This window comes from Barbatula barbatula (genome assembly GCF_947034865.1).
Source record: "Barbatula barbatula genome assembly, chromosome: 12".
In the NCBI taxonomy this organism is placed as follows: Eukaryota; Metazoa; Chordata; class Actinopteri; order Cypriniformes; family Nemacheilidae; genus Barbatula; species Barbatula barbatula.
In genome coordinates, this window is record NC_136775.1 from 3,844,779 (window position 1) to 3,865,570 (window position 20,792).

Consider the following 20,792-nt stretch of genomic DNA (forward strand, 5'->3'; position numbering starts at 1 on the left):
CTCGATTTGCAGCTTAGAATAACAATTTATCATTTAAGCCGTCGGGTAAGATTTTGCGAGAAATGTGATGACCTCGTTTGATTTGGAGATGAAGAGACAAGTACATCAAGTAGCCTGCAATTTTGTTTCAAACAGAGATGGTGATATAGAGGCAAACCTCTATAGATTGCAGTTTTAATCTTTGCTATACTTTTTTCGCTTTATGATGTCAACAATTGTCACAAAAAGTCTCGTGCTTTTGGTCAAATTGATATTTTCATGTCTGGCTGGTCAGGATGCTCAAACCGACATGACTCACTTTTACTTTTAAGCGACTTCCATTGCATTATACTACAGATTTGTTTCTACGGATGTGCAATCACCTGGGATCGAACCCACGGCCTTGGCGTTGCTAGCACCAACGGACAGCTTATTCTGTATTTCATTCTAAGAATAACTACTGTACAGGACATTACAAATGGCTTACTCGCAGTCCTTGCATATTTATACAGAATACTAGACGAGACGAGTTCAGGAGAAGCATATGAGACAACAACGATACTTAAATGAAAAGCAACCTCTCAGCAATTCAATTATTTTCTTCGCGAGAAACAGAGCCACCCCAAATGAATTGTCCGAGACATTTCTTTTCCACGCTTTCAGCGAAATAGAAAATGTATTTCTCTCTTGACTCACACTTTAAACGGTTAGACCATCGTTGCGATCAAATAATGACCCACGTGAACTCCACAGATATGGCCACCCGGGCACATAATAGGCACACTCCAGAGTGTCTTTACACAAGAAAACGGGGCCTTCTTCCTCCTCAGCCGAGGAGTTTATAATCTCTCTCACACGGCCACATCAAGACTCGAAAGCCAGCGAGAGGAAAGAAATCCGCCCTCTGTCTGTTTTAAAGGATAGCACTTTGAATGTCATTTGACAATTTCCTTTTAATTAGAAGTAATTTACAGAAAGATGCCCACCGGCTAATCTTTACAGGATAATTAGCTTCTATTTTCTTTACTTTTAATTAAAAAGTGGAAAAGATTTAGCCGATCCATAAATAATTGTTCTTTTGAAATGTTCATCAGACTTCACACTTCTCTTTGGCATGAGTAATATTTAGATGGTATCGTGAGTTCTGTCTCCTTGGAGTTAGAGCGCAGATTTTTTTATCTGGGGTATTAAAAAGTGGAACTATCAATAATAGAAATAGGAACCAGAGGCACATAAGAATTGACTTAATGAGGAATTTATTGCTTAAAAAAAACGTCTGCGTCTTTCTAGCTAGTGAAATTGGAATGTCGGGCATATCCGTTTCAGAAAGTGTTCCTTGATGGAGAAACATTGTTTTATCGGCCTAATTTACAGCTCTCATCGGTTTCATTTAAAAGCCCATCATTTCTTTCCGTGATATAAAAGGTCTGGATTTAAAAGCGAAATGCTGAGAGTTTAAAGCATTTTCCTCTTTAGAAGCCTGGGAGCATCCTGCACAAAAGCTCATATATTTTTGTAAACAGACCAATATTTGAGGGGAGTACTTTATTTAATGAAGAACAAATATTTTATTCATTAGGAATTGATTGGGGAATGTGTACTTCATACCAGAATGGAGCCACGTGATTGGATGAGAGTGCTCAAAAGAGGAGGGGATTACTGGCTCGCACTAAATAAATTAATAATTAAACACATGATTTATTTATGTATTTATTTACTTATTTTATATTAAACATGAAATAAAAATGGACAAATATATTGTTTGTACATATATATATATGTATATATTATATTTTTTTATATAATGTCTTGTTGTCCAGTTTGATGTTGTGTTTTCAAGATTATCCATCTTGAGAAAAGAGAAGTGGGAAATCATGTCATGTTTGAATCAATCAGGTTCAAAGTATGCATGCAAATGACCGCACCTCAGGCTCAGAAATCCAGCGCAAAAGTCAGTTCATTTGCAAATGTCTCTCACTGGAGCTCAGTGGAGTTGATGGGGAGCGATCGGCGAGAGCGTTTCTGGAAGGCAGTCGGGTCCAAATTGGGACAGAGTGCAGAGAGTTAATGAGAGCTCACACCTGAGCTTCAGAGAGCAGGGTCTCCGTGATTGGTGTTGAACATTTGGAGGACGACCCTCAGCCTTTAATAGGCATGCAGACCTGCCAGTTGGGTGCAGAGAGAGAGAGAGAGAGAGAGAGAGAGATCCTGGCATCCGCCGTAGCCCAACAGCTCGTTCAGAAACGCCTCCAGCATTTTAATGGCCTTCTAAAATGCCAGTCCTGTTCTTATGCCACTCCAATTCCAGCCGACTAGATGCCGAACACAGGATATTTCACTTTTATATGCACACGGGAGGGTTGTCGCTGGATTTGAGCTTGTGTTGTTTTCTTAGCAGTTCTGAAAACCTCTGTTCTAATGTTTATGGGCGTTTAGTTAGTAATTGAGTCTACTCAAGATATATCTGGATGTTCTGACCTCATTAACTATGTTGTATAATTTTGAGAATGTTATAGCGATTTTTACAGAGATCAAGTATGAAATTACGCATTATTAGTAAATCGGTAAAACATTTGAAGGGGTTATAGTCATGGGAAACTTAAATAATAAAAATGGGGAATATGGGAGTTTTAACGTTTCTTTGAGAAGCCGTTAAACAACACGACAACGTTTTCAACTGAAAACGCCCCAAAAATGTATGCGTTTTGGCTGTCTGTTTTTAGGGGAATGAGAACGCAAACTTTTAAAAACGGGGCTAAAAGTGCAACCTTTTGAAAACGCTGCCGTTTTCGTTTCCGTGTAAACTGAAAGATGGAAGTTTATGATAACGATGACATCACACGCATGCATATTACGCGATCAGTCACGCGAGTATAGCCAAAACTAAATATGGCGGCTTCCCGTACTACGAGCTCTTGCTGCTCGACTATGAATCAACTTTCTCCAGCAGAATGTGGATCTGCTGCACCGATAAGACCAGCGGAAACACACTATTTACATTCGCCAGACTTTAAACAAACATATACGTTGACCAACGGTTTAAAAAGCACTTTTGGCTTATAACTATGCATGTGCCAACGCACGTCCTGTTTCTTTACACAGCAACATCGCCATCCACTGGCCTGGCGTGCATACTACAGCGTTTTTATCCGTTTTCCTGGATCCGTGTAAATGCAGACCGTTTCGAAAACGCTGTCATGTGTACGTGAAACTTTTCAAAAACGCAAAGCAAAAACGTTTCAGTTTTTCATTGTGTAAACGTGGCCTGCGTTTCTATGAATTTTAGTGTTACCAAATTGTTACCTATTGCTTGTTGTAAATAAAAAGAAATGATGATCATGACTGATAAAAGTTTTCGGTGTGTGAGTTCATGAGATCTGACTTTTCAATGATATCTTGGCGGATCTAAACACAGTTACATATTGTGATTTGTGAATTTATTGAGCAGACACGTGTAAGATTGTTTTTTCTTAAGTGGTCTCAATTGTTTTGTTTTGTATATAAACTCATTCTTGTCTAAAGCTATTAAATAAAGAGATCTTTGCACTTTTACATTGGGATAGATCTTGATTTGTTTCATTATATTTCTCTATACATATCAGTAGATGATAGCTCAACGAATTCTGCGCACATTTTTGGAATCTTGTAAACTTTAGCTTGACTATTTGAAATGCTGAAAGTTGTGCTGTAATGTGTGTTTTAGGCTGAATGGTGTACGTGCGTGCGTGTACTTTCAAACACTGAATATCCCGGCACCACACCAGAATCTGTTGTTGGCCCACAAAAGGCAGTTTCTCGTCCAAATCTGGCAGGGTTTGGACGGGCCTGGACGTCCCTGAAGGCCTTTACGCGGCATTATGTATTCGTGTTGGGTCTCAGGTGCTCGCTGTGTTTTATCCCCAGGCCAAGCCTGGTCCTGTTTTCAATGGTGCAGCCAGATGAAAAAAGCGAGTGCTGTAGGTGCGAGCAGAGTGATTTCCACGCTTGTAGAGATCTGCTGCTTTGTTCTATGCGATTCAATTACCTCTACCCTAATTAGAGACATAGAGAAGACCCGGTTCGTGATGGGGCTCCACACCGTGGCTTCAGCTGATAAAGTGTGCTATCACCATCAGAGGCCCCAGACGAGCCCCGCCCGCCTCCAAACACACTGCGGCTCCAACAGCCAATCACAATCACCCGTACATCTGTTTTGAAGTTTATTAGACTGTTTGAAAGTAATCTTTTGTCATTCTTTATTAAGCCGTTTTCAGGTTTAGCCAGATTTGAGATTTTAAATGCTGGATCAATTTGTGATGGACATGTGATGGCCTGTTTTTTGCCCTACCTGGCACACTTTTGTGTGGATGTGGATGAGCATGTGCATCAGCTGATCTGTATCTCGCCGAGGTCGCTGGGTAAGATGAGGTCTATTAGCATACAAAAGTGGTTATGAAAAGCTGTTGAGGTGTTTTTATATGAGGTGCAGTACATTACGCTCAAAAATGAAAATGCATTCAACTCAATGTTGATCCAAACCTGTACGATTGTCTTTTTTTGGAAACACAAAAGCAGAAGTTTAACAGAAGTCACCTGGCTATTTCTCCATACAATAAAAGTGAATAGTAACCAGACAAAACAAAAGAATATAAACTGATGCAATTGAAGTCTTCTGAATGTAGTTAATAGCTTTACACGATCTCTTCAGATCTTTATAAGGCAGTTCATATTCACATATATTTAAAAATGGCACGTCAAAACGCGTCACACCATTTTTGGCATCACTGATCAAATCTCATTAGTCCTCGTGTGTCTTGTTACTGGCAAAAGGGATGATTTTCAGGCAGCAATGATTTTTACTTGTTCAGGGATAATTCACTCATTTATTCACATTCATGTCCTTACAAGCCTGCTTTTTTAAAGAACTTTGGTAGACAAACAACATTGGTGCCTATTGACTTCCGTTGGATGGAAACAAAACCGCTAAATATTTCTCACAATATCTTCTTTTGTGGTTCACAGAATGCAGTAAGTCATACATGTTTGGAATAACATGAGGTTGAATAAATTATGACAGATTTTTAAAGGAATAGTTCACCTAAAAATGGCCCCTATTGACTTTCCACGTAGGAATAAAAATGATTATGGTCAAGTCAATGGGGACCATTTTTGGGTGGACTATTCCTTTAAGTCTCACTCATAGCTATTGTGTGGCTTGTGAAAACTTGACAAATTTTAGGAAATGCTTGAACTTTTCTCTTGACTGATGGGGCCGGTCACCATTAAGTTTCATTGTATGCGACAAAGCACCTTCTTTTATATGTCTCTTTTTTTGTTATTGAGAGAGAAAAGAAAATGTTGGGTTCGTAACATGAAAGTATGTAAATAATACTTGAATTAAAAGGTTTGTGCGCATCTCCTTTTACATTAGTCTATGCAGTGAACTTAATATGTTGTAGTACTTTCACTTTTATGGGCAAGTTATGGCCATGCCGTAGGCAACACGCCGGTTTTCCTTTATTTTTTATCTTAATATATTTTAACTGAGGGAGGGGTTCAAACAGACATGGCATCGCGAAGGCCTCTGTCACCCAATGACTACGACACAGATAGAAATCTTTGTTAGTTTAACACCGCAGATCAATTTTCCACATCTAGCGAAAAACCTGCAGTTTGTCAATAAATAATCAAAAAGTGTTTGGTGTAAAACAGATGACAAAGCCTGTGCTTTTCACATGACTTTAATTCTCTCAGATTCTTCATGCAACCAGATTCACACATCGATTTTCTTTCTCGGGTTCAAACAATTCTCTGATGGTGTCAGAGGCAATGAGCGCAGCATCCGGCGCATTCGGCCCCGCCGAGCATCTGCAAAGCGCAGCCGTCACGAGATTGATTGTGACAGACTTTTAAACAGTATACAACTAAATATAGCAGGGTACAGCACTATCAGAAAATGAGCTAGGAGTGCGGGCCCAGTCGTTTAGAAAGTCATTATTCTTATCGTTTGCTGTCTCTGAAATTATTTCAGGTCTCTTCATGCAATGAATGCAGTATAATAAGCCAAACATGCGTGAAGGGCTTGAACTTGGTAATCAGAGCAGGTTGGATGAAGTAGCCTTGTGAGAAAATCTGGAATGGAAGCAAAAGTTGTCCAAATGCTTCATCTTAGGAATCTATTAGATGTGATGTTTTGTGAAGGGAGGTAATGGGTCCCTGACAACCGTTACTTGTAGAAATTTACAGAAATGCATCTAATGCAAGTGCGGGGAACTAGGCAATGGATTTGTAAAATGAACACAACGTAAAAATGCTTGTGACCCATTTTGTTTTTATAATTTAAAGACATTCATTGTTCATGGTGTCTGTTTGAACGGTGTTTCAGAACCCCTTCTGCGGGTCTGATATCTCTCTGCCCATCTGCTTTTAGCATATTGAGATGTACTGCGAGGACGCCGATGTGCCGCTTTCCCCTGCGAGCCGGTAAAAGGGTGAAGGGTGATAACATCATAAAACTGTAGCCTAATTTAAACGGCTGCTCTCTCGAGCACTTCACACCGTGTCTATTGAAGATCTGTGCGCTAATTCTTTTCATGTAGCACGAGTCCTGCAGATGTAGCGCACTATAAAGAAGTCATTTAACAGTCTTAATGAACAGAGCTGGCCGTTTGGGAAGATCAGGCGGTGCTTGACGGTGCTCTGCGCAGGAAGAAAGGGCTCTTCACTGAAATTACCGCTTTATTAAAAGCGAGTGCCGCGCTCCCGTGTGACGGGCGAACAAAATGGTATGTTAAATACAGTACAGGGTAGGCCCCGGTTTATTGGTTTGGTGCTGCACACGTACATGCAAACAGGTCGAGTTTGATGCGCGTAGGGGCTTTATTTAAAACTAAATGTATCATGCGATTGGTTTCCATTTCCTTGCATTTAACAGTAGGCCTATGGAAGTTTAATGCGATAAAGTAAAACATTTATCACAGCAAACGCATTAGTTATTATAAATGTAAATTAAAACAACACGATATAAAAAATGTGATAAAAAGATCGAAAAAGTAAAGTACTACTGTGTTTACTGTATTTATCAAAGTGTGTAGAAAGCTTAAGAGATCTTTAGTACCACAGTCTTTTTTTTACAAAGAATAGCTACAGAAATGTTTGTTATTAAACAATCTTTTTACATTTACAAGGACATTTGTGTTGTAGGTTGTAACCAGGGTGGTTTATGCAGGGGCGATTCTAGGATTTTTTCAACAGGGGGGCACAAGAGGGGCCACAATTAATACAGAGGGGCCAATCTTGTGTTGAGTGAACTGTATATCAAAATCATTTTAAGAGTTTAGGAACCTTTAAATTCAGTAATAAACAGTGATACCCTGTTATTTTTAATAGCATTTATTCACGGCTCTTAATCAAAACAAAACAATTTGTGTTAACTTTTCACTTTACAAAAGTGAAAGAAAAACAGTAATAAATAAACTTCTGTGAAAACAAAGTACACACTAAATTTGAGACCAATTTTATTTACTTTGACACAAAATTCAAGAAAACTACAATATATTGTATAGCAAGATGGCAAGAAAAGTAAACATCAAGTTATAGAAATTAGATACAATTAATTTTAGCCAAACAACTGTTAATACTGACCAAACAAATAAACCATTACATAGTTCATAAGTAGTAAAATGTGGCTTATAATAGGTTTATGTATCTGGTTAATTTAAAAAAAGTACAATTCAGCTTCTGAAGGTGGGGAAGTATCCAGCTCTTCCACATCACTTTCACTCTCATCTGTTTCATCCCTAGAGACAGCTATAACACAAAGGCATATTAGTAAAATACAAGGATTTTAACCACATAACTTTATGCATTAATAGAATAACACTCTGGAGTGCACTTTTTCTGTATGATCCTGAAATGACCAATATACTAAAGTACCAATATCTAAATATAGGGACTTATGTGATTTAAGCAAATGTGCAGCCCTGATTATACCATACCACCACAACAACAACAACAATACAAACCAACTAAAACACTTAAAAACTTATAACTCGGCATTTATGGCCTTAAACTGAACAGAAAAACAGTCAAAAACACTGTGGAAATGTCAGAGCATGTCACGTGATGCGTCTGAACGAATCACGTTGTCGGAAATTGTCGGCATCAGCTATGAGATTCGCTTTTAGAGTTAAATGCCCCATTTTACTTTCACGATTGGTTGCTGATGACAAGGAAATGACCATATTGGATCCAACGAGAGAGAGAGAGAGAGAGAGAGAGAGAGAGAGAGAGAGAGAGAGAGAGAGAGAGAGAGAGAGAGAGGATTTAGAACGCCAACTTTTGTCTCACCACAAGTCTGAAAGACGACATGTTATTGAAGACAATAACATTAGCCCCAAATCTCACAATTGACTAGTAAAAAATAATAGAAAACTATGTTTTTGCCTGCCGTGTCTCACCTTAAAGTGTGTAGCGTTAGATAAACATCATAGATCGTACGATTTGTTTCGTCACCTCGCTTGCAATATCACTTGCGTTGTTGCGGCCAAAAATAAGTAAATCCCATGTTACATTCAGCATCAGGTCAGGCGCATAGTAAATATAACGATTAGCATTATCTTAGTCTGCTCTAGGAGATAACATCGTCATCGAACCTGGTCTGTCCTAACACCGAAAGATGGTAGCTGCTTACGTTAATATAACAAACCCTTCTTGCACTGCAACAACTCGCTAATCGAAAAAACATAAGCAATATAAAATAGATCAACTTACCGTGTGGTTTTGTTGTTGTTGTTGGAAAACAGCAGCTTCCTATTCTTGGTCCTCGTTGAGAAGCATCGCGACGCAATAATAAATTACTACAAACTGAACGATTATAATTTGAATTTGTGAGTGACAGACAAGTAAAAGGGTGGGGGCACAATGGGGGGCCAATCAGTTTTCAAGAGGGGCCAGTGCCCCCATGGCCCCTCCCCTGGCTACGCCACTGGGTTTATGGTTGCTAAAATGTTGTTGGTGGTTGCTATGTGGTTGCTAAGATGTTATTGGTTTTGGCTAAGGGGTTGTTGATGGTTGCTAGGTTGTTGGGGTTGCTAGGTTGTTGCTAAAATGTTATTGGTTTTGGCTAAGGGGTTGCTTAACTGTTGCTAGTTGCTAAAATGTAGGTGGTTGCTAAAATGTTGTTGATGGTTGCTAGGTTGTTGGGGTTGCTAGGTTGTTGCTAAAATGTTATTGGTTTTGGCTAAGGGGTTTCTTAACTGTTGATGGTTGCTAAAATGTGGTTGGTGGTTGCTGAAATGTCATTGGTGGTTGGTAAAATGTTGTTGTTGGTTGCTAGGTGGTTTCTGAAATGTTGTTAGTGGTTGCTAGGTTGTTCCTAAAATTTAGTTTTTGGTTGCTAGGTGGTTGCTAAACTGTTGATGGTTGCTAAAATCTGGTTGGTGGTTGCTGAAATGTCATTGGTGGTTGTTAAAATGTTGTTGTTGGTTGCTAGGTGGTTTCTGAAATGTTGTTAGTGGTTGCTAGGTTCTTCCTAAAATTTAGTTTTTGGTTGCTAGGTGGTTGCTGAAATGTCATTGGTGGTTGTTAAAATGTTGTTGTTGGTTGCTGAAATGTCATTGGTGGTTGTTAAAATGTTGTTGTTGGTTGCTAGGTGGTTTCTGAAATGTTGTTAGTGGTTGCTAGGTTGTTCCTACAATTTATTTTTTGGTTGCTAGGTGATTGCTAAACTGTTGATGGTTGCTAAAATCTGGTTGGTGGTTGCTGAAATGTCATTGGTGGTTGTTAAAATGTTGTTGTTGGTTGTTAAAATGTTGTTGTTGGTTGCTAGGTGGTTTCTGAAATGTTGTTGGGGTTGCCAGGTGGTTGTTTAGTAGCAATAGGACAAACCCAAGTCTCTTGATGAGAATTTACTGTACAGTAGATAGAGTATGAGCAATAATGACACTAACAACAATAATTAAAACATGATAAAAATATATGCAATAATATACGAATGTTTAAGAAAAAGCCTGCAAGATGTATTGTCAGTACACAGTGGTTTATGCGGTTTAATTTGCATGGAGATATTTGTTTTATGTGTTGGGTGGCGTCTCAGAGAAAGGCTTATTCAAATGCATGGTAGCTGTTTTTCTGTGGTAACAGATTTTTAGGTGGAAGCCATTCCAACAGCGCCCTCGATTGCCGTGCAATCGCAATATGCAAATACAAAAAAAGTACAGCTACAAGGTAAAGTCAAGAAATCATTTAGATTTAAAGAAATAACATTGCACGGAGCAGAGAAAAAAATTAATCATTGGGAAAAAATGTCTCTTTTAAGATTGCACCGGTGTATTACCCGCAGGCATGAAATGTAAATGGAAAAATCAACATTGTATCCTGTGATAAGGCAGACAAATTAATAAAGGCCTTTTCTGTCCTGCGCTCCTGCCGACGTGGGTGTTAAAAGTCACTGGGTCGTGCGGGAGGAACGTTTCTCATAGATGAAGTGGGTTTTCAGAGTTTTGACACCAGCTGAAAACTAGCAGCGCACCACACGTACAGCAGCGGTCATGAGGAGACCCAGTCAAGTGAGCTAGATACAGAAAACACTTTTCTTGAGCAGAAATCGTAAGCATTGTGCTTGTGCAATGCATATTGTGCAATTTTATATAAATGTTCCTGTAACATTAGCAGTGACAAGGTCATGGGTTGGATTCCAATAAGAGGAACACATAGAGTGATAAAAATAAGTCGCTTTGGATTAAACTGTATGCCAAATTCACAGATGTAAATCTACCTACTGTATGTACAGTATAAAGGTTCAGATTGTTGTGTTATGTGTCCAGGTCCGCTGGACGGAGGTGTGGAGGACGAGGAGGAAGAGTGCATAGCCGATGGAAATGAACTTGCGACTAAAGAGGAGTTTTCGATGGAGGAAAATTTTGCTGCTGACTTTGAAACGGACAACCTGACCTGTGAGGACATGGAATACTTCTGCGGCAAAGGTCAGCACTTCTGTCGCTTCTGCTTTCAGGTCTACGACCAAGCAAGGGTTTAGATAATTATCTTTGTGCATAGCATTTTGAAGTTTGTATTTGTTAGTGAAGCACGGTCCTGTCTCTGAACGCATTCTCTTGCTATTCAATGGGAGGAATTTGGCTTCATTTTAAAGAGTTTCATGCTTTGAATGCCCCCTTTTAAATTTCTTTAAAAAAACACCCAGTGCCTTAAGGAAATGAATACTGTCTTTGAGGACCAGCATATTTTTTCTGTTGGTTACAAGTTGTGCTCTATTAGTGATTTTCTTTTTCTTTTGCATTTAAAGGTGTAACAGGCGTGACATGCAGAAAGCTTAGAACTCCAGCGGTTTGGCAATATGCCGTTTCAGGGTCAAAGGAATATCTTAATATGTACTTTTGTTTTCTGCTATTCGCTGTAAGCCTTTGGAGATAAATCATTTTTTGTAGCGCTTTTCAGTGGCAGTTGCCTTAGAAATAAAATACAGTGTTCAGACGCTGCATTCAATTGCTATTGAAAAGAATTACAAGGTTTCTTTTTTAGAAATGTATTTGATGAAATTAAGAAACTTTGTATATATTAACAGATGTATGTATACAGTACATGTGCTGCTTTGATTGATCTCGTTGAGGACATGCAAGAATTGATTCTTCGGATTGAAATATATATATATTATATATTAAAGTCTTAAAAGGAGCCCATAAATTACACATAGTTGTGAGTGAATAATCTCTAAAAATGCCTGTTTTTTTTAAACAAGTATTGGGTCAAAATGGGATGAAGAACCCAGCCGTTGGGTTAAATTAACCCCAAAAATGGTGGAATAATGGTTTAAAACAACCCAGCATTTTGGCTTTAAAGATCCCTGCTTAAGGTTATTTATAAGCTACAAATGGGGTTTTTCTTTTTTAACCCAACGGTGGGTTCAAATAACCCAACATTTGTTGGCGTGTGTATATTAAACCCTTATTGTTATAGTAAAAGTATAGTTATAGTTTTTCTGTATTGAATAATATGTATCTTACCATAGTTTAGTGCAAATATCATGGTTAAACTCTGGTTACTATAGAGAAACAATGGTACAGTTGTGTTGTAGTAAAACCATGGGTTATTTTCGTGAGGGTGTACCATGGTAACACCAAAGTACTTCAAGTGTAAGCGTTGAACCAAAGATTTTTTATAATTCAAAGTTTTAGCAAATCTCCCCTAAGATTCCTTTAACTTTTCTGATGGCTTTGCTAAAACGTAAAACCACAGCGCAAGATGCTTAAGTAATCTCGTTGTCAAATGATTTAACAGTTCTGCAACTCTGTGTTAAGTCTCCGTCGAATTCTCCGGACAACTTCCATTCTCTTTCCTTTAGCCCTCAGTACAAGCTCATCAGGTGTATTCATTTCCCCTGATCCTCGGCTCAATTAGATCTCTTTAAAGCGCATTTTGCCCTGCGTCTGAGTGGCTTAAATTCACTCCACTTCCATCGAAGTGCCGTGAATGAAAGAACAACGCAATCCTGCTGGCTTTAAAGGGTTTACGCGTGTTATTCCTCAGCTATAGAATGACAGAAAGGGTTTCTTCATGAGGCAAACCCTCTCAAATGAGATGGCATACTGTAATTAGCGCATGGGAAGTCAAATGGTGAAGCTTTAAAACCGGCCACTCATCCCTGGGCCTTTATCTGTTCTGGAAAAATAAGGTCTCCCGTGAAGTTGGTGGCTCACAGTTCAGTGGTCGCGTATCGTGAGTGCGTTTGGCGAAGACTAGCTTGTAAGAAGAACCTAAAACTTCCATTAAAAGTTTGGCTCTTTAATAGGTATTAAGAATCTGTCGCAACACAGAGAGGAATCGTCCGTTTTCATTAACTCAAGAAGCCCTTATTAACTTTGATCGGAAAGCAAAGCAGCTTAAATTCGCAGAGGTCAGACAGTTGGATGAAAGTTTAGCCAGTTTGTTGGCATCTTCCATGAAAAGCTATCTGTTGCACTTTGCACGAGGCAACTTTTGCAACTTGCTAAGCCCATACGCACAATGTCTGACATATGTACTGGTTTGTTTTTATGTAAAAAGGACATTCAACTTTTTGCTGCATCATTGCTTGGCTACTGAAGTTGTGTGTTGCCAAATTAAATAGTTTACCCAAAAATTTAAAATACGACATCATTTATTCACCCTCATGTCGTTCGAAAACTATACTGTATTTGACTCTTTCTTCTGTGGAACACACAAGAAGATACTTTGAGAAATGTATCAGTGGTTTTGTGTTCGTAGAATGGAAGTCAAATGGATCCAGTGTTGTTTAGTTTCCAGAGCTTTTCGTAATGTATTATTTTATGATCTCCAGAAGAGAGAAAGTCAGGTTTGGATTGACATGACGCCGATTAAATGATGAAGAATTCTCATTTTCTGGTGAACCTTGCCCTTAAATAAGCAGTTATCTGAATCATATCAACAATGACAATTTTCCATTTTTACATTTAGTCTTAAACATGGATTGTGCTTTATTTTAAAGTGACCAGCCACATTGTTTTATTTACTCATCATTTGGACACAATAGCTATGATATCATTTATAGACACCTGTTCTGATTTTAAAACTGACTAAACCCCCTTAATCGTGACTTATAAATAACTCTACAGCACATAGCAGTAAGAGTTCACAGCAAACATCGTGCATTACGATCAAGTACTTTATCTTTAAAGCGTCGAACGACACACATCTTTTCACACATTCCAATTCCCGGCAGCCTTTGTGGAACCAAATTCCCCGAAACAGCAGAAGGGTTCCTCTCTGCGCCCACCCTAAACTGTTTGGAGAGAGTCTCGCTTTTGCGGCATCGCTGCACACTCATGTACCATGAAATGATTGAGACGCTTCTGTCAATGGCTTCATACGAAATGGTCGAGAAACAGCAATGCGCAGTGTGAAATGAAGTCCGTGGCCGTGAATAGAGCGTGTCTAGCACACAGTGTGAATAAACATGAAACTTGGACCCGTCAGAAGAACACATGGGCCCCTTTTTGAATGTGGAGATGAGAATATAAGGGGAAAAAAGACAACCTTGTTGTCCCCTTATCAACCCCTCAAAAAACAGCTCCACGGTCAATTTCACATTTATAGAGTGGTTGTGAACAAGTTTCGAAATAAATTTTACAAGCTTCTGTCGCACACGGTGATGTAATTGTGAGAATGCTGGTGTTGTGAAATTTGACCTTGATTCCACGCGTGTCCGTTCTTGCAAGTGTTTCTGTTGGGAAGAGATGTGTCGCTTGTCACGCTGTTTTCGGCTTTGACACAAAGGCAGTTATGAGGTTGGAAGGATGACGATGTTGCATCTGAATGTAATCTAATGTTTTTCTGCAATCCAAGATGGCAGAAGCTAGAAAATTGTCAATAAATGGATGTGATTCATTTCTACGTATATAAAATGATGTTGGTTGAGCTAAATAATAATACATATTTTATCTTAGGTTTGTGATTTGTGCACATTTTAGAAAGTAGCCCTCGATTGACATGTTAACAGTCCTTCACTGTCAGTTGGTTATATGATCTCTCCATTTTGTGTTCTTTTCTGTCATTGCCACAAAACCTGCCATTGGGTAAGAAAACCTGAATCTACTTATAAAATGAATATATTAAAGACTAAATATATTAAGTAACTTTCCTTGTCAAGTATATATATCTTGATTTAAGAATGATACTTAAACGTACTAAAGAACAAGAAATACATTTTTCGCAGTCTCTGGTATGATGCTTCCTCAAAAGGTAGATGCCTAGGCAGCTCACTAGGAACAGACCCTTGGAGTCACATAAATAATGTCCAACCTCCCTTGACTAATAGCTTGTTGCGTCAAAGCACAATGAACAGAATTGTGAATTGTGGCAGGAACCAATTAAATATTGTGACTGTCCCGGTGTTCTTAGTAACAATAAAATTGTTTCGTCTTCTGGAAGCTGCAGCACAAACATGTTCAATATGAAATCATTGATCGAAATAGCAACATTGAGATTCCATTCTGCACTGATGGTATCGCCGCAGTGAACGTCTTGAATAATTATCGGTGGCTTTCGCCCGTAGCAAGGTGCCACTTACGAGCAAATCTGTTGAATCCAGGCGCCCTCGCCACGCCAGCCAATAAACAGAAAGCGATAGAATTAATTACGCTCTTCTTTGTGCGGTTTCCTCTCTAATCGGGATCTTCTGCAATGGAACGATCTTTTCAAAATATTTCTCCCGTTGCTGACGCCAACGCGGGACAATATGGGAAAATGGCCGTTTGAGCCGTGATAAGATGAAAGACACATCCCTTTAGCCCCGTTTGACTCCGTGCAGGAAATGATTCATTAATGTTTGTTAAGTATGACAATCTAGCCAGGCCAGATCTACATATTCCAGACGGCATCGCAGGGAGAGATAACACAGGCCGGCAACAGCCAGAAGAGAGCGCAGCCAGTTCCTGTAATGATGGGGAATTTATGGGCCTTTAAAGAGATAGTGCTGTGGCCTTCTGCTAATCACACACTCCACCGGGATGCTGGGTGGGATTGTGTTGGGTTATTTTCCTTTTTTTATTTTCCATATTGGAGCCTTTCGATTTTTTTGGGTAATCTGCTTCTGAACGTTGCACGCCAGCGCAGATTATTGGGCCAAAATATTTGACGCTTTGTTGTGGAGTATTTGTTTCACAGGTGTCTTTGGTTTTACGGTAAATGTATTTAACAATTCACTTTACAAGTTCTCAAATACCTTTAAATGGAGGGGAAATATTGCTTTACTAAGTGGCCACCCATCACCAAGCCTAACAAAATGAGCTTGTTATCTTCAAAACACACAGTATACATAATTCAAAAGTTCCCATTATTAGAAAACAATCCAACAAAGCAGTTTTGGTGGTGTAATATCTGTTATATTTTTCCGCTTTTGCAAGGTGACGTTCAATAGTGCAATTCACTCCAAATAAACTGACATAAAAGGGTAGAAATTACATAAATCTTTAATAAGAAAAACTTTCAGTTTTATGCGGAAATCTTTTTTGCTAAATTATTCTTGTTGTTGTTGATTTAAATGTAAATGATTGATAAACGAACACTGTTTGTGCTGTATCTTGGATATTTACTGTATACCATGGTACTTCAAGTCAAGTCATCGAACACTTTTTAAAAACTACTTGGCCCCCATAATCTGCAAAGCATAATGAAGCTGATTGGTTGAAATGGAGAGACTGTAGTAAGGAGGATATGTGATGTCACCTTAAAAAGAAACGCTGATTTATTTCACTTAAAGTTAGTACATTTTGATGAAAGATTATGAAGACAATGTAATTGACTTTTTTTTATTCATACGTTTTTTAATTATGATTGGTACAACAAAAATATGTTTATGTACTTTTGAATGCATACAGAGAAAAAGGTGTAGATATCATTTGTCGTCTTGAAATATTAATTAGATTGGTATACGTTAGCCATCAGAATATAGAGAATGTCTATGTCTGTTTGATCATTGTATCTCTGTCTCGTTCTCTTTTAGTTGGTCGGGATTAGACAGCTCAGATCTCCTTAAAATCACCCTCACCAGATTGACATTTTCAAGGGCTTTCTTGGTAGAACAATGCTGTGAGGAAGAGAAAAGCCAATATGACTTTGTGTCTACCTTGCTGCAGGAGCTGTTTGTGTAAATCGCCTATAAGCTTATTGACTCGCATGCATGTCACTGCCATTAGACAAAACAGAAGATCTGTCATCTGATTGGCTGGATTCATCATCTCACTAACTCCTTTCTAATGTCAGACATATGCACACACGCAGCATCATCTTGGGATCTGAATCAGTCTGTTTTTAGGAGTCGGTTTAGCCGAGTGGAGAAGGATTGTAGATCTCATTTGACACGCTGCAAATCTTTTGGTTAAATATGTGTTTAATCTGGTTACTTGCAGTGCTCTTGACACCGTTGCTCTATTATAAACCCTAGTAAGCTGTCTACAAAGTTGGCAAACTTTTAAGGCAGCATCCTAGATTTCCTGGAACTTCACAAATTACAAATATGAAGCATCATGCACAGAATAATTCACATAATATTACATTTTGATATGAAAAGCATTTTTACTACTAAAGGACCATTGTGTTATTTTGAGATTGTGAATTGCAACCAATGGCTCACTTTAAGCACCCGCCCCCCTTGCGAAGCACTACAGTAGCTTACGCAAACCAAAGATGTCGTCATTTTCACTTTGAGATAACGTATTTACAAAACGCATTATGTAGAGCAGTTCATCCTCTTTGGGATTCTGTAGTAACAACATGGCTATATGGCAGCAACAATCCTTGCAAGCAGACCCACGGTGTTGACCCGGCTACTGTAGAAACAAGATGGCGAATTTCCACTTAAGGGGGCCCGCGGTGTATGTAGATAGAAATAGCTCATTCTAAGGTAATAAAAACGTAACGCTTCATTATGTAAGATCTTTTTATACATCTCTGAAGACATGGTTATGTATATTCTATAGCATTTTTGTCAATAGATCCTATACAAAATGACATACTGGAGCTTCAACATGTATACTGTTATTTGTATACAGTCATATTTTGGTAATCAATACTTACCTCGATCTGAAACTCCAATTGGATGAGATTGCGGTGCATTCTGCAATTGTTTATTTCCTGATGCATGCAAAAACATTTTGTATTCTGTAAAGCAGGTCGAATTCGCTTCCAGTAACTTATTGGTTTTGACAAAGACATTTTCTTCTCATAAATATAAATATTCATCAAAAAAAAGAATGCAGACAATCTACAAAAATTGTCTAACCCTAAAATGCATTGCATCAAACAACATGAAACCAATTCTGGTTTGGTCGTGGGATGTTTGATATAAAGTATGAAGCATTTGAGCTTGGCCACAATATACGGTGTGCTGTTTTTCAGATCCTTTAAGATTTATATCATTTTTAGGCAGTTTTGATATTTATATAGTGGCATACCTGCAAAAGCAATGAAAAAACATGAAGACATTATATCCAACCCATGCAACTTATGTTTGCATAGACACAGTTGGCATTAAACAGAAAACTTAAAGACTTTGTTTTTTCTGCAGAACACAAAAGAAGATATTTTGAAGAATGTTGGTAGCGATACCCTCCTCACTTCTATTGTATGAACACAAAACCAATAGGTACCGGCAACATTTTTCAAAATCTCCTTGTGTGTTCTCCAGAAGAAAGAATGTTACAAAGGTTTAAAATGACAAGAGGATGAGTAAATGATGACAGAATTTTGATTATTGGGTAAACTTTCCCTTTAATTCCATCACATGTCAGTCGTTCTGTATTTATTTTACGCAGGTCACTTGCAGACCACTGCACCCGATGGCACAATGTTTTCTCGGCAGATTTCCCTGAAAGAAACTTCGACACTCGCTCCCTGCGAGGTTGCCTCGGCGATCGTGTTTAAAATGCATTGCAACCGGTGTTAGATAGAAGGCAGAAAATCCTTAATCACCGCTTAATTAACGAATCATCTTGTAGCTTCATTTCCTGAGCGGTAATTAAACAGTTCCAATACGTTTCGTTACAGGGCTTAACATGTTCGCCGGAGATCAAGGTAGAGCCTTTAATGTTATCTCGCCGCCTTTCCAAACTCGCTACACTGGAAAGGAACTGTTGATATTGGCTTTTGTTATCCTATGGTAATGCTCAATGAGTATGCTAAGGAGCTTCTCAGGGCCTGACAATACAAACAGAGAGGCAGTTTAGCGAGGGAGAGTAAAAAAAGCTGATCCCTCGCAGACTTGCGCAGGCGGTAAAATAGGTCATAATGACCTTGCGTGCGGTAAGTAGGCCAGTTCGGCCTTCGCCTCTCGCCCGGGTGTGCAGAGGCAAGCAGGAAGCTGCGATCCTTTCGGCCATGTTTACTGGCTGCCTTTGAAGTGAACCACATCTTAACTGGCTTAAACGTAGCGTAGCGAGGGAATTTGATCTTTAGATTAACCCATCCGGACGGACCAGTGTGTGTCTGAGGACCATGGTGAAGGCCGTTCCGGTGTGTTAAGTGCTCGGATAGACACTTCTGTAAAACGGCCCTACCAAGAGTGTAACTCCGAGACATGCTGGGGTAAAAATAAAAAAGATGATACGGGACGAAATTGTCGAGATAGAAAGTGTTTTGGTCACTGTTTGTGCCGTGGCGTTTGTAAAAATTCATTACTGTGACTATTATGTACTTGTAGGTTTAAAAAATGTATTGACTGAATGCACTTTGGATTAAAGCATCTGCCAAAAGCATTAAATGGAATTTAAATGAATAAAGGAATCTTTATCTATGTCTGTCTATCATACACATTTGATGGATCTGTACTCTCTCAGGTGAAGAGAACGGCAGCAGAGAAATGGGAGACACAGAGATGGAGGTGGAGAGCGAGAAGGGCAGGCCGCCACCTCTGGAGCCGGAGGAATGGGATGGTCCACGTGAGTTCATGATCTGATCACACACCTCACACGGGCACGTGTGTAGACTTCATGTCTCGTAATTGTATCTGTATATCTCACATTCAGACCTTTTTCTAAAACTTCATCATTGCAGCTTTATATTTTGCAAACTGGCATGTCAGGTGACTGATGACATCACTTGGATGTATGTTGCTTTAGTTTTGGCACTATTGGATACTTAATTCGACATTTCTACATTTTTTAGGTCTCATTCATTTGATAAATTAATGTTTATGACATGAATGCGTATGTATGCAGTTAAATTTTTTATAAAGCTTTGGATTAAGTGAACCAAATCCCAAGTCTCCACAGTGTGTCTGTATGCTTGTAGGCCAAAGCCACAGTTATGGACAGGAAGTCCAACTTCAGTGACTATTTAGGAAAACAAAACATTTTATTTATTTATTATTAAAGTGATGTAGTCATTCATCAACATTAAAGGTTAGTTCATCAGTTCACCCACCCAAACAAATCTGTCTTTATTTACTCACCCTCGAGTAATGATTTTGAATGGCATGTTTCTTGGGGTCGGGCTCTAAGCTTTAGGCCCCTGGTTGTCAAGGGCCCCGGGCCACTTTCTCTATTAGTGTAGTTCACATTTGGTCTTGTCTGTGATCACTGGCTGTACTTTTGCACCACAAAGTTCCAAGAGAAGGAAAACCTGGACGCACTGCCTCTGATAGGATACTCGATCCTGAAGGTCCTGTCCAACATCAGATCATTCCTGACCCTCTTTTAACCGTTTAGCCCATTAGCCAGCGGCCAGTAATCACTTGTAAGCAGCTCATTATGACACATTTTAAATGAATCCATCTGGGATCAGGGGATTTCAGACGCTCAATACCAGGACATCTGAAGATATCCTTGACAAGGCCACCCGACGGAGGTAAAACTCCCGCTATCCTCCGCAGGCCTAGTGAGCTCTTGAATAACTACGTTTTTATGCTAACTTTTATGTGTTTGATTGCAGATTTGTTATTTTAGTGTACAAACGTGGACAAATGAAATTCCTTTTTTATTTCGGATGTGTTCTGTAATGGTCACAGGTTCAATTTGCACTTCCTAATATATTAATTTAATGTCTTTTGTACTAAAAAATAGAAATGACGATTTATTTACTCACCTCTTGCTTTCAAAGTATAGAAAAGAACACCGTCAACATTTTCCTTCCCCTTTTTTAACTGTCACTTTAAGATTTAGCAGAAATCACTGAACAGACATAAAAACAGATCTCTTTTCTTTTCCAAGAATCTCATCTTACCATGCAGATTCTGCCTCGCTGTCTCAGTAGAAAAAAATGTTTTATCTTTCTCACTTCTTAAAAGTCACTTCATCAAAGTGATGGATAATGCATCCAACAAG

At 38.9% G+C, this 20,792-nt stretch overlaps 1 protein-coding gene across 1 annotated transcript in view; it reads left to right on the top strand.

The window, feature by feature from the left end:
• zfpm2a (zinc finger protein, FOG family member 2a) overlaps positions 1-20,792 on the top strand; it is a gene marked incomplete at its 3' end in the record, with an annotated part of 126,736 nt that overhangs the window by 26,446 nt on the left and 79,498 nt on the right. The window contains exons 2-3 of the mRNA XM_079469928.1: positions 10,785-10,943; positions 19,308-19,409. Of these exons, the coding sequence (XP_079326054.1) occupies positions 10,785-10,943; positions 19,308-19,409 (261 nt within the window). The remainder of the gene's footprint in view (positions 1-10,784; positions 10,944-19,307; positions 19,410-20,792) is intronic.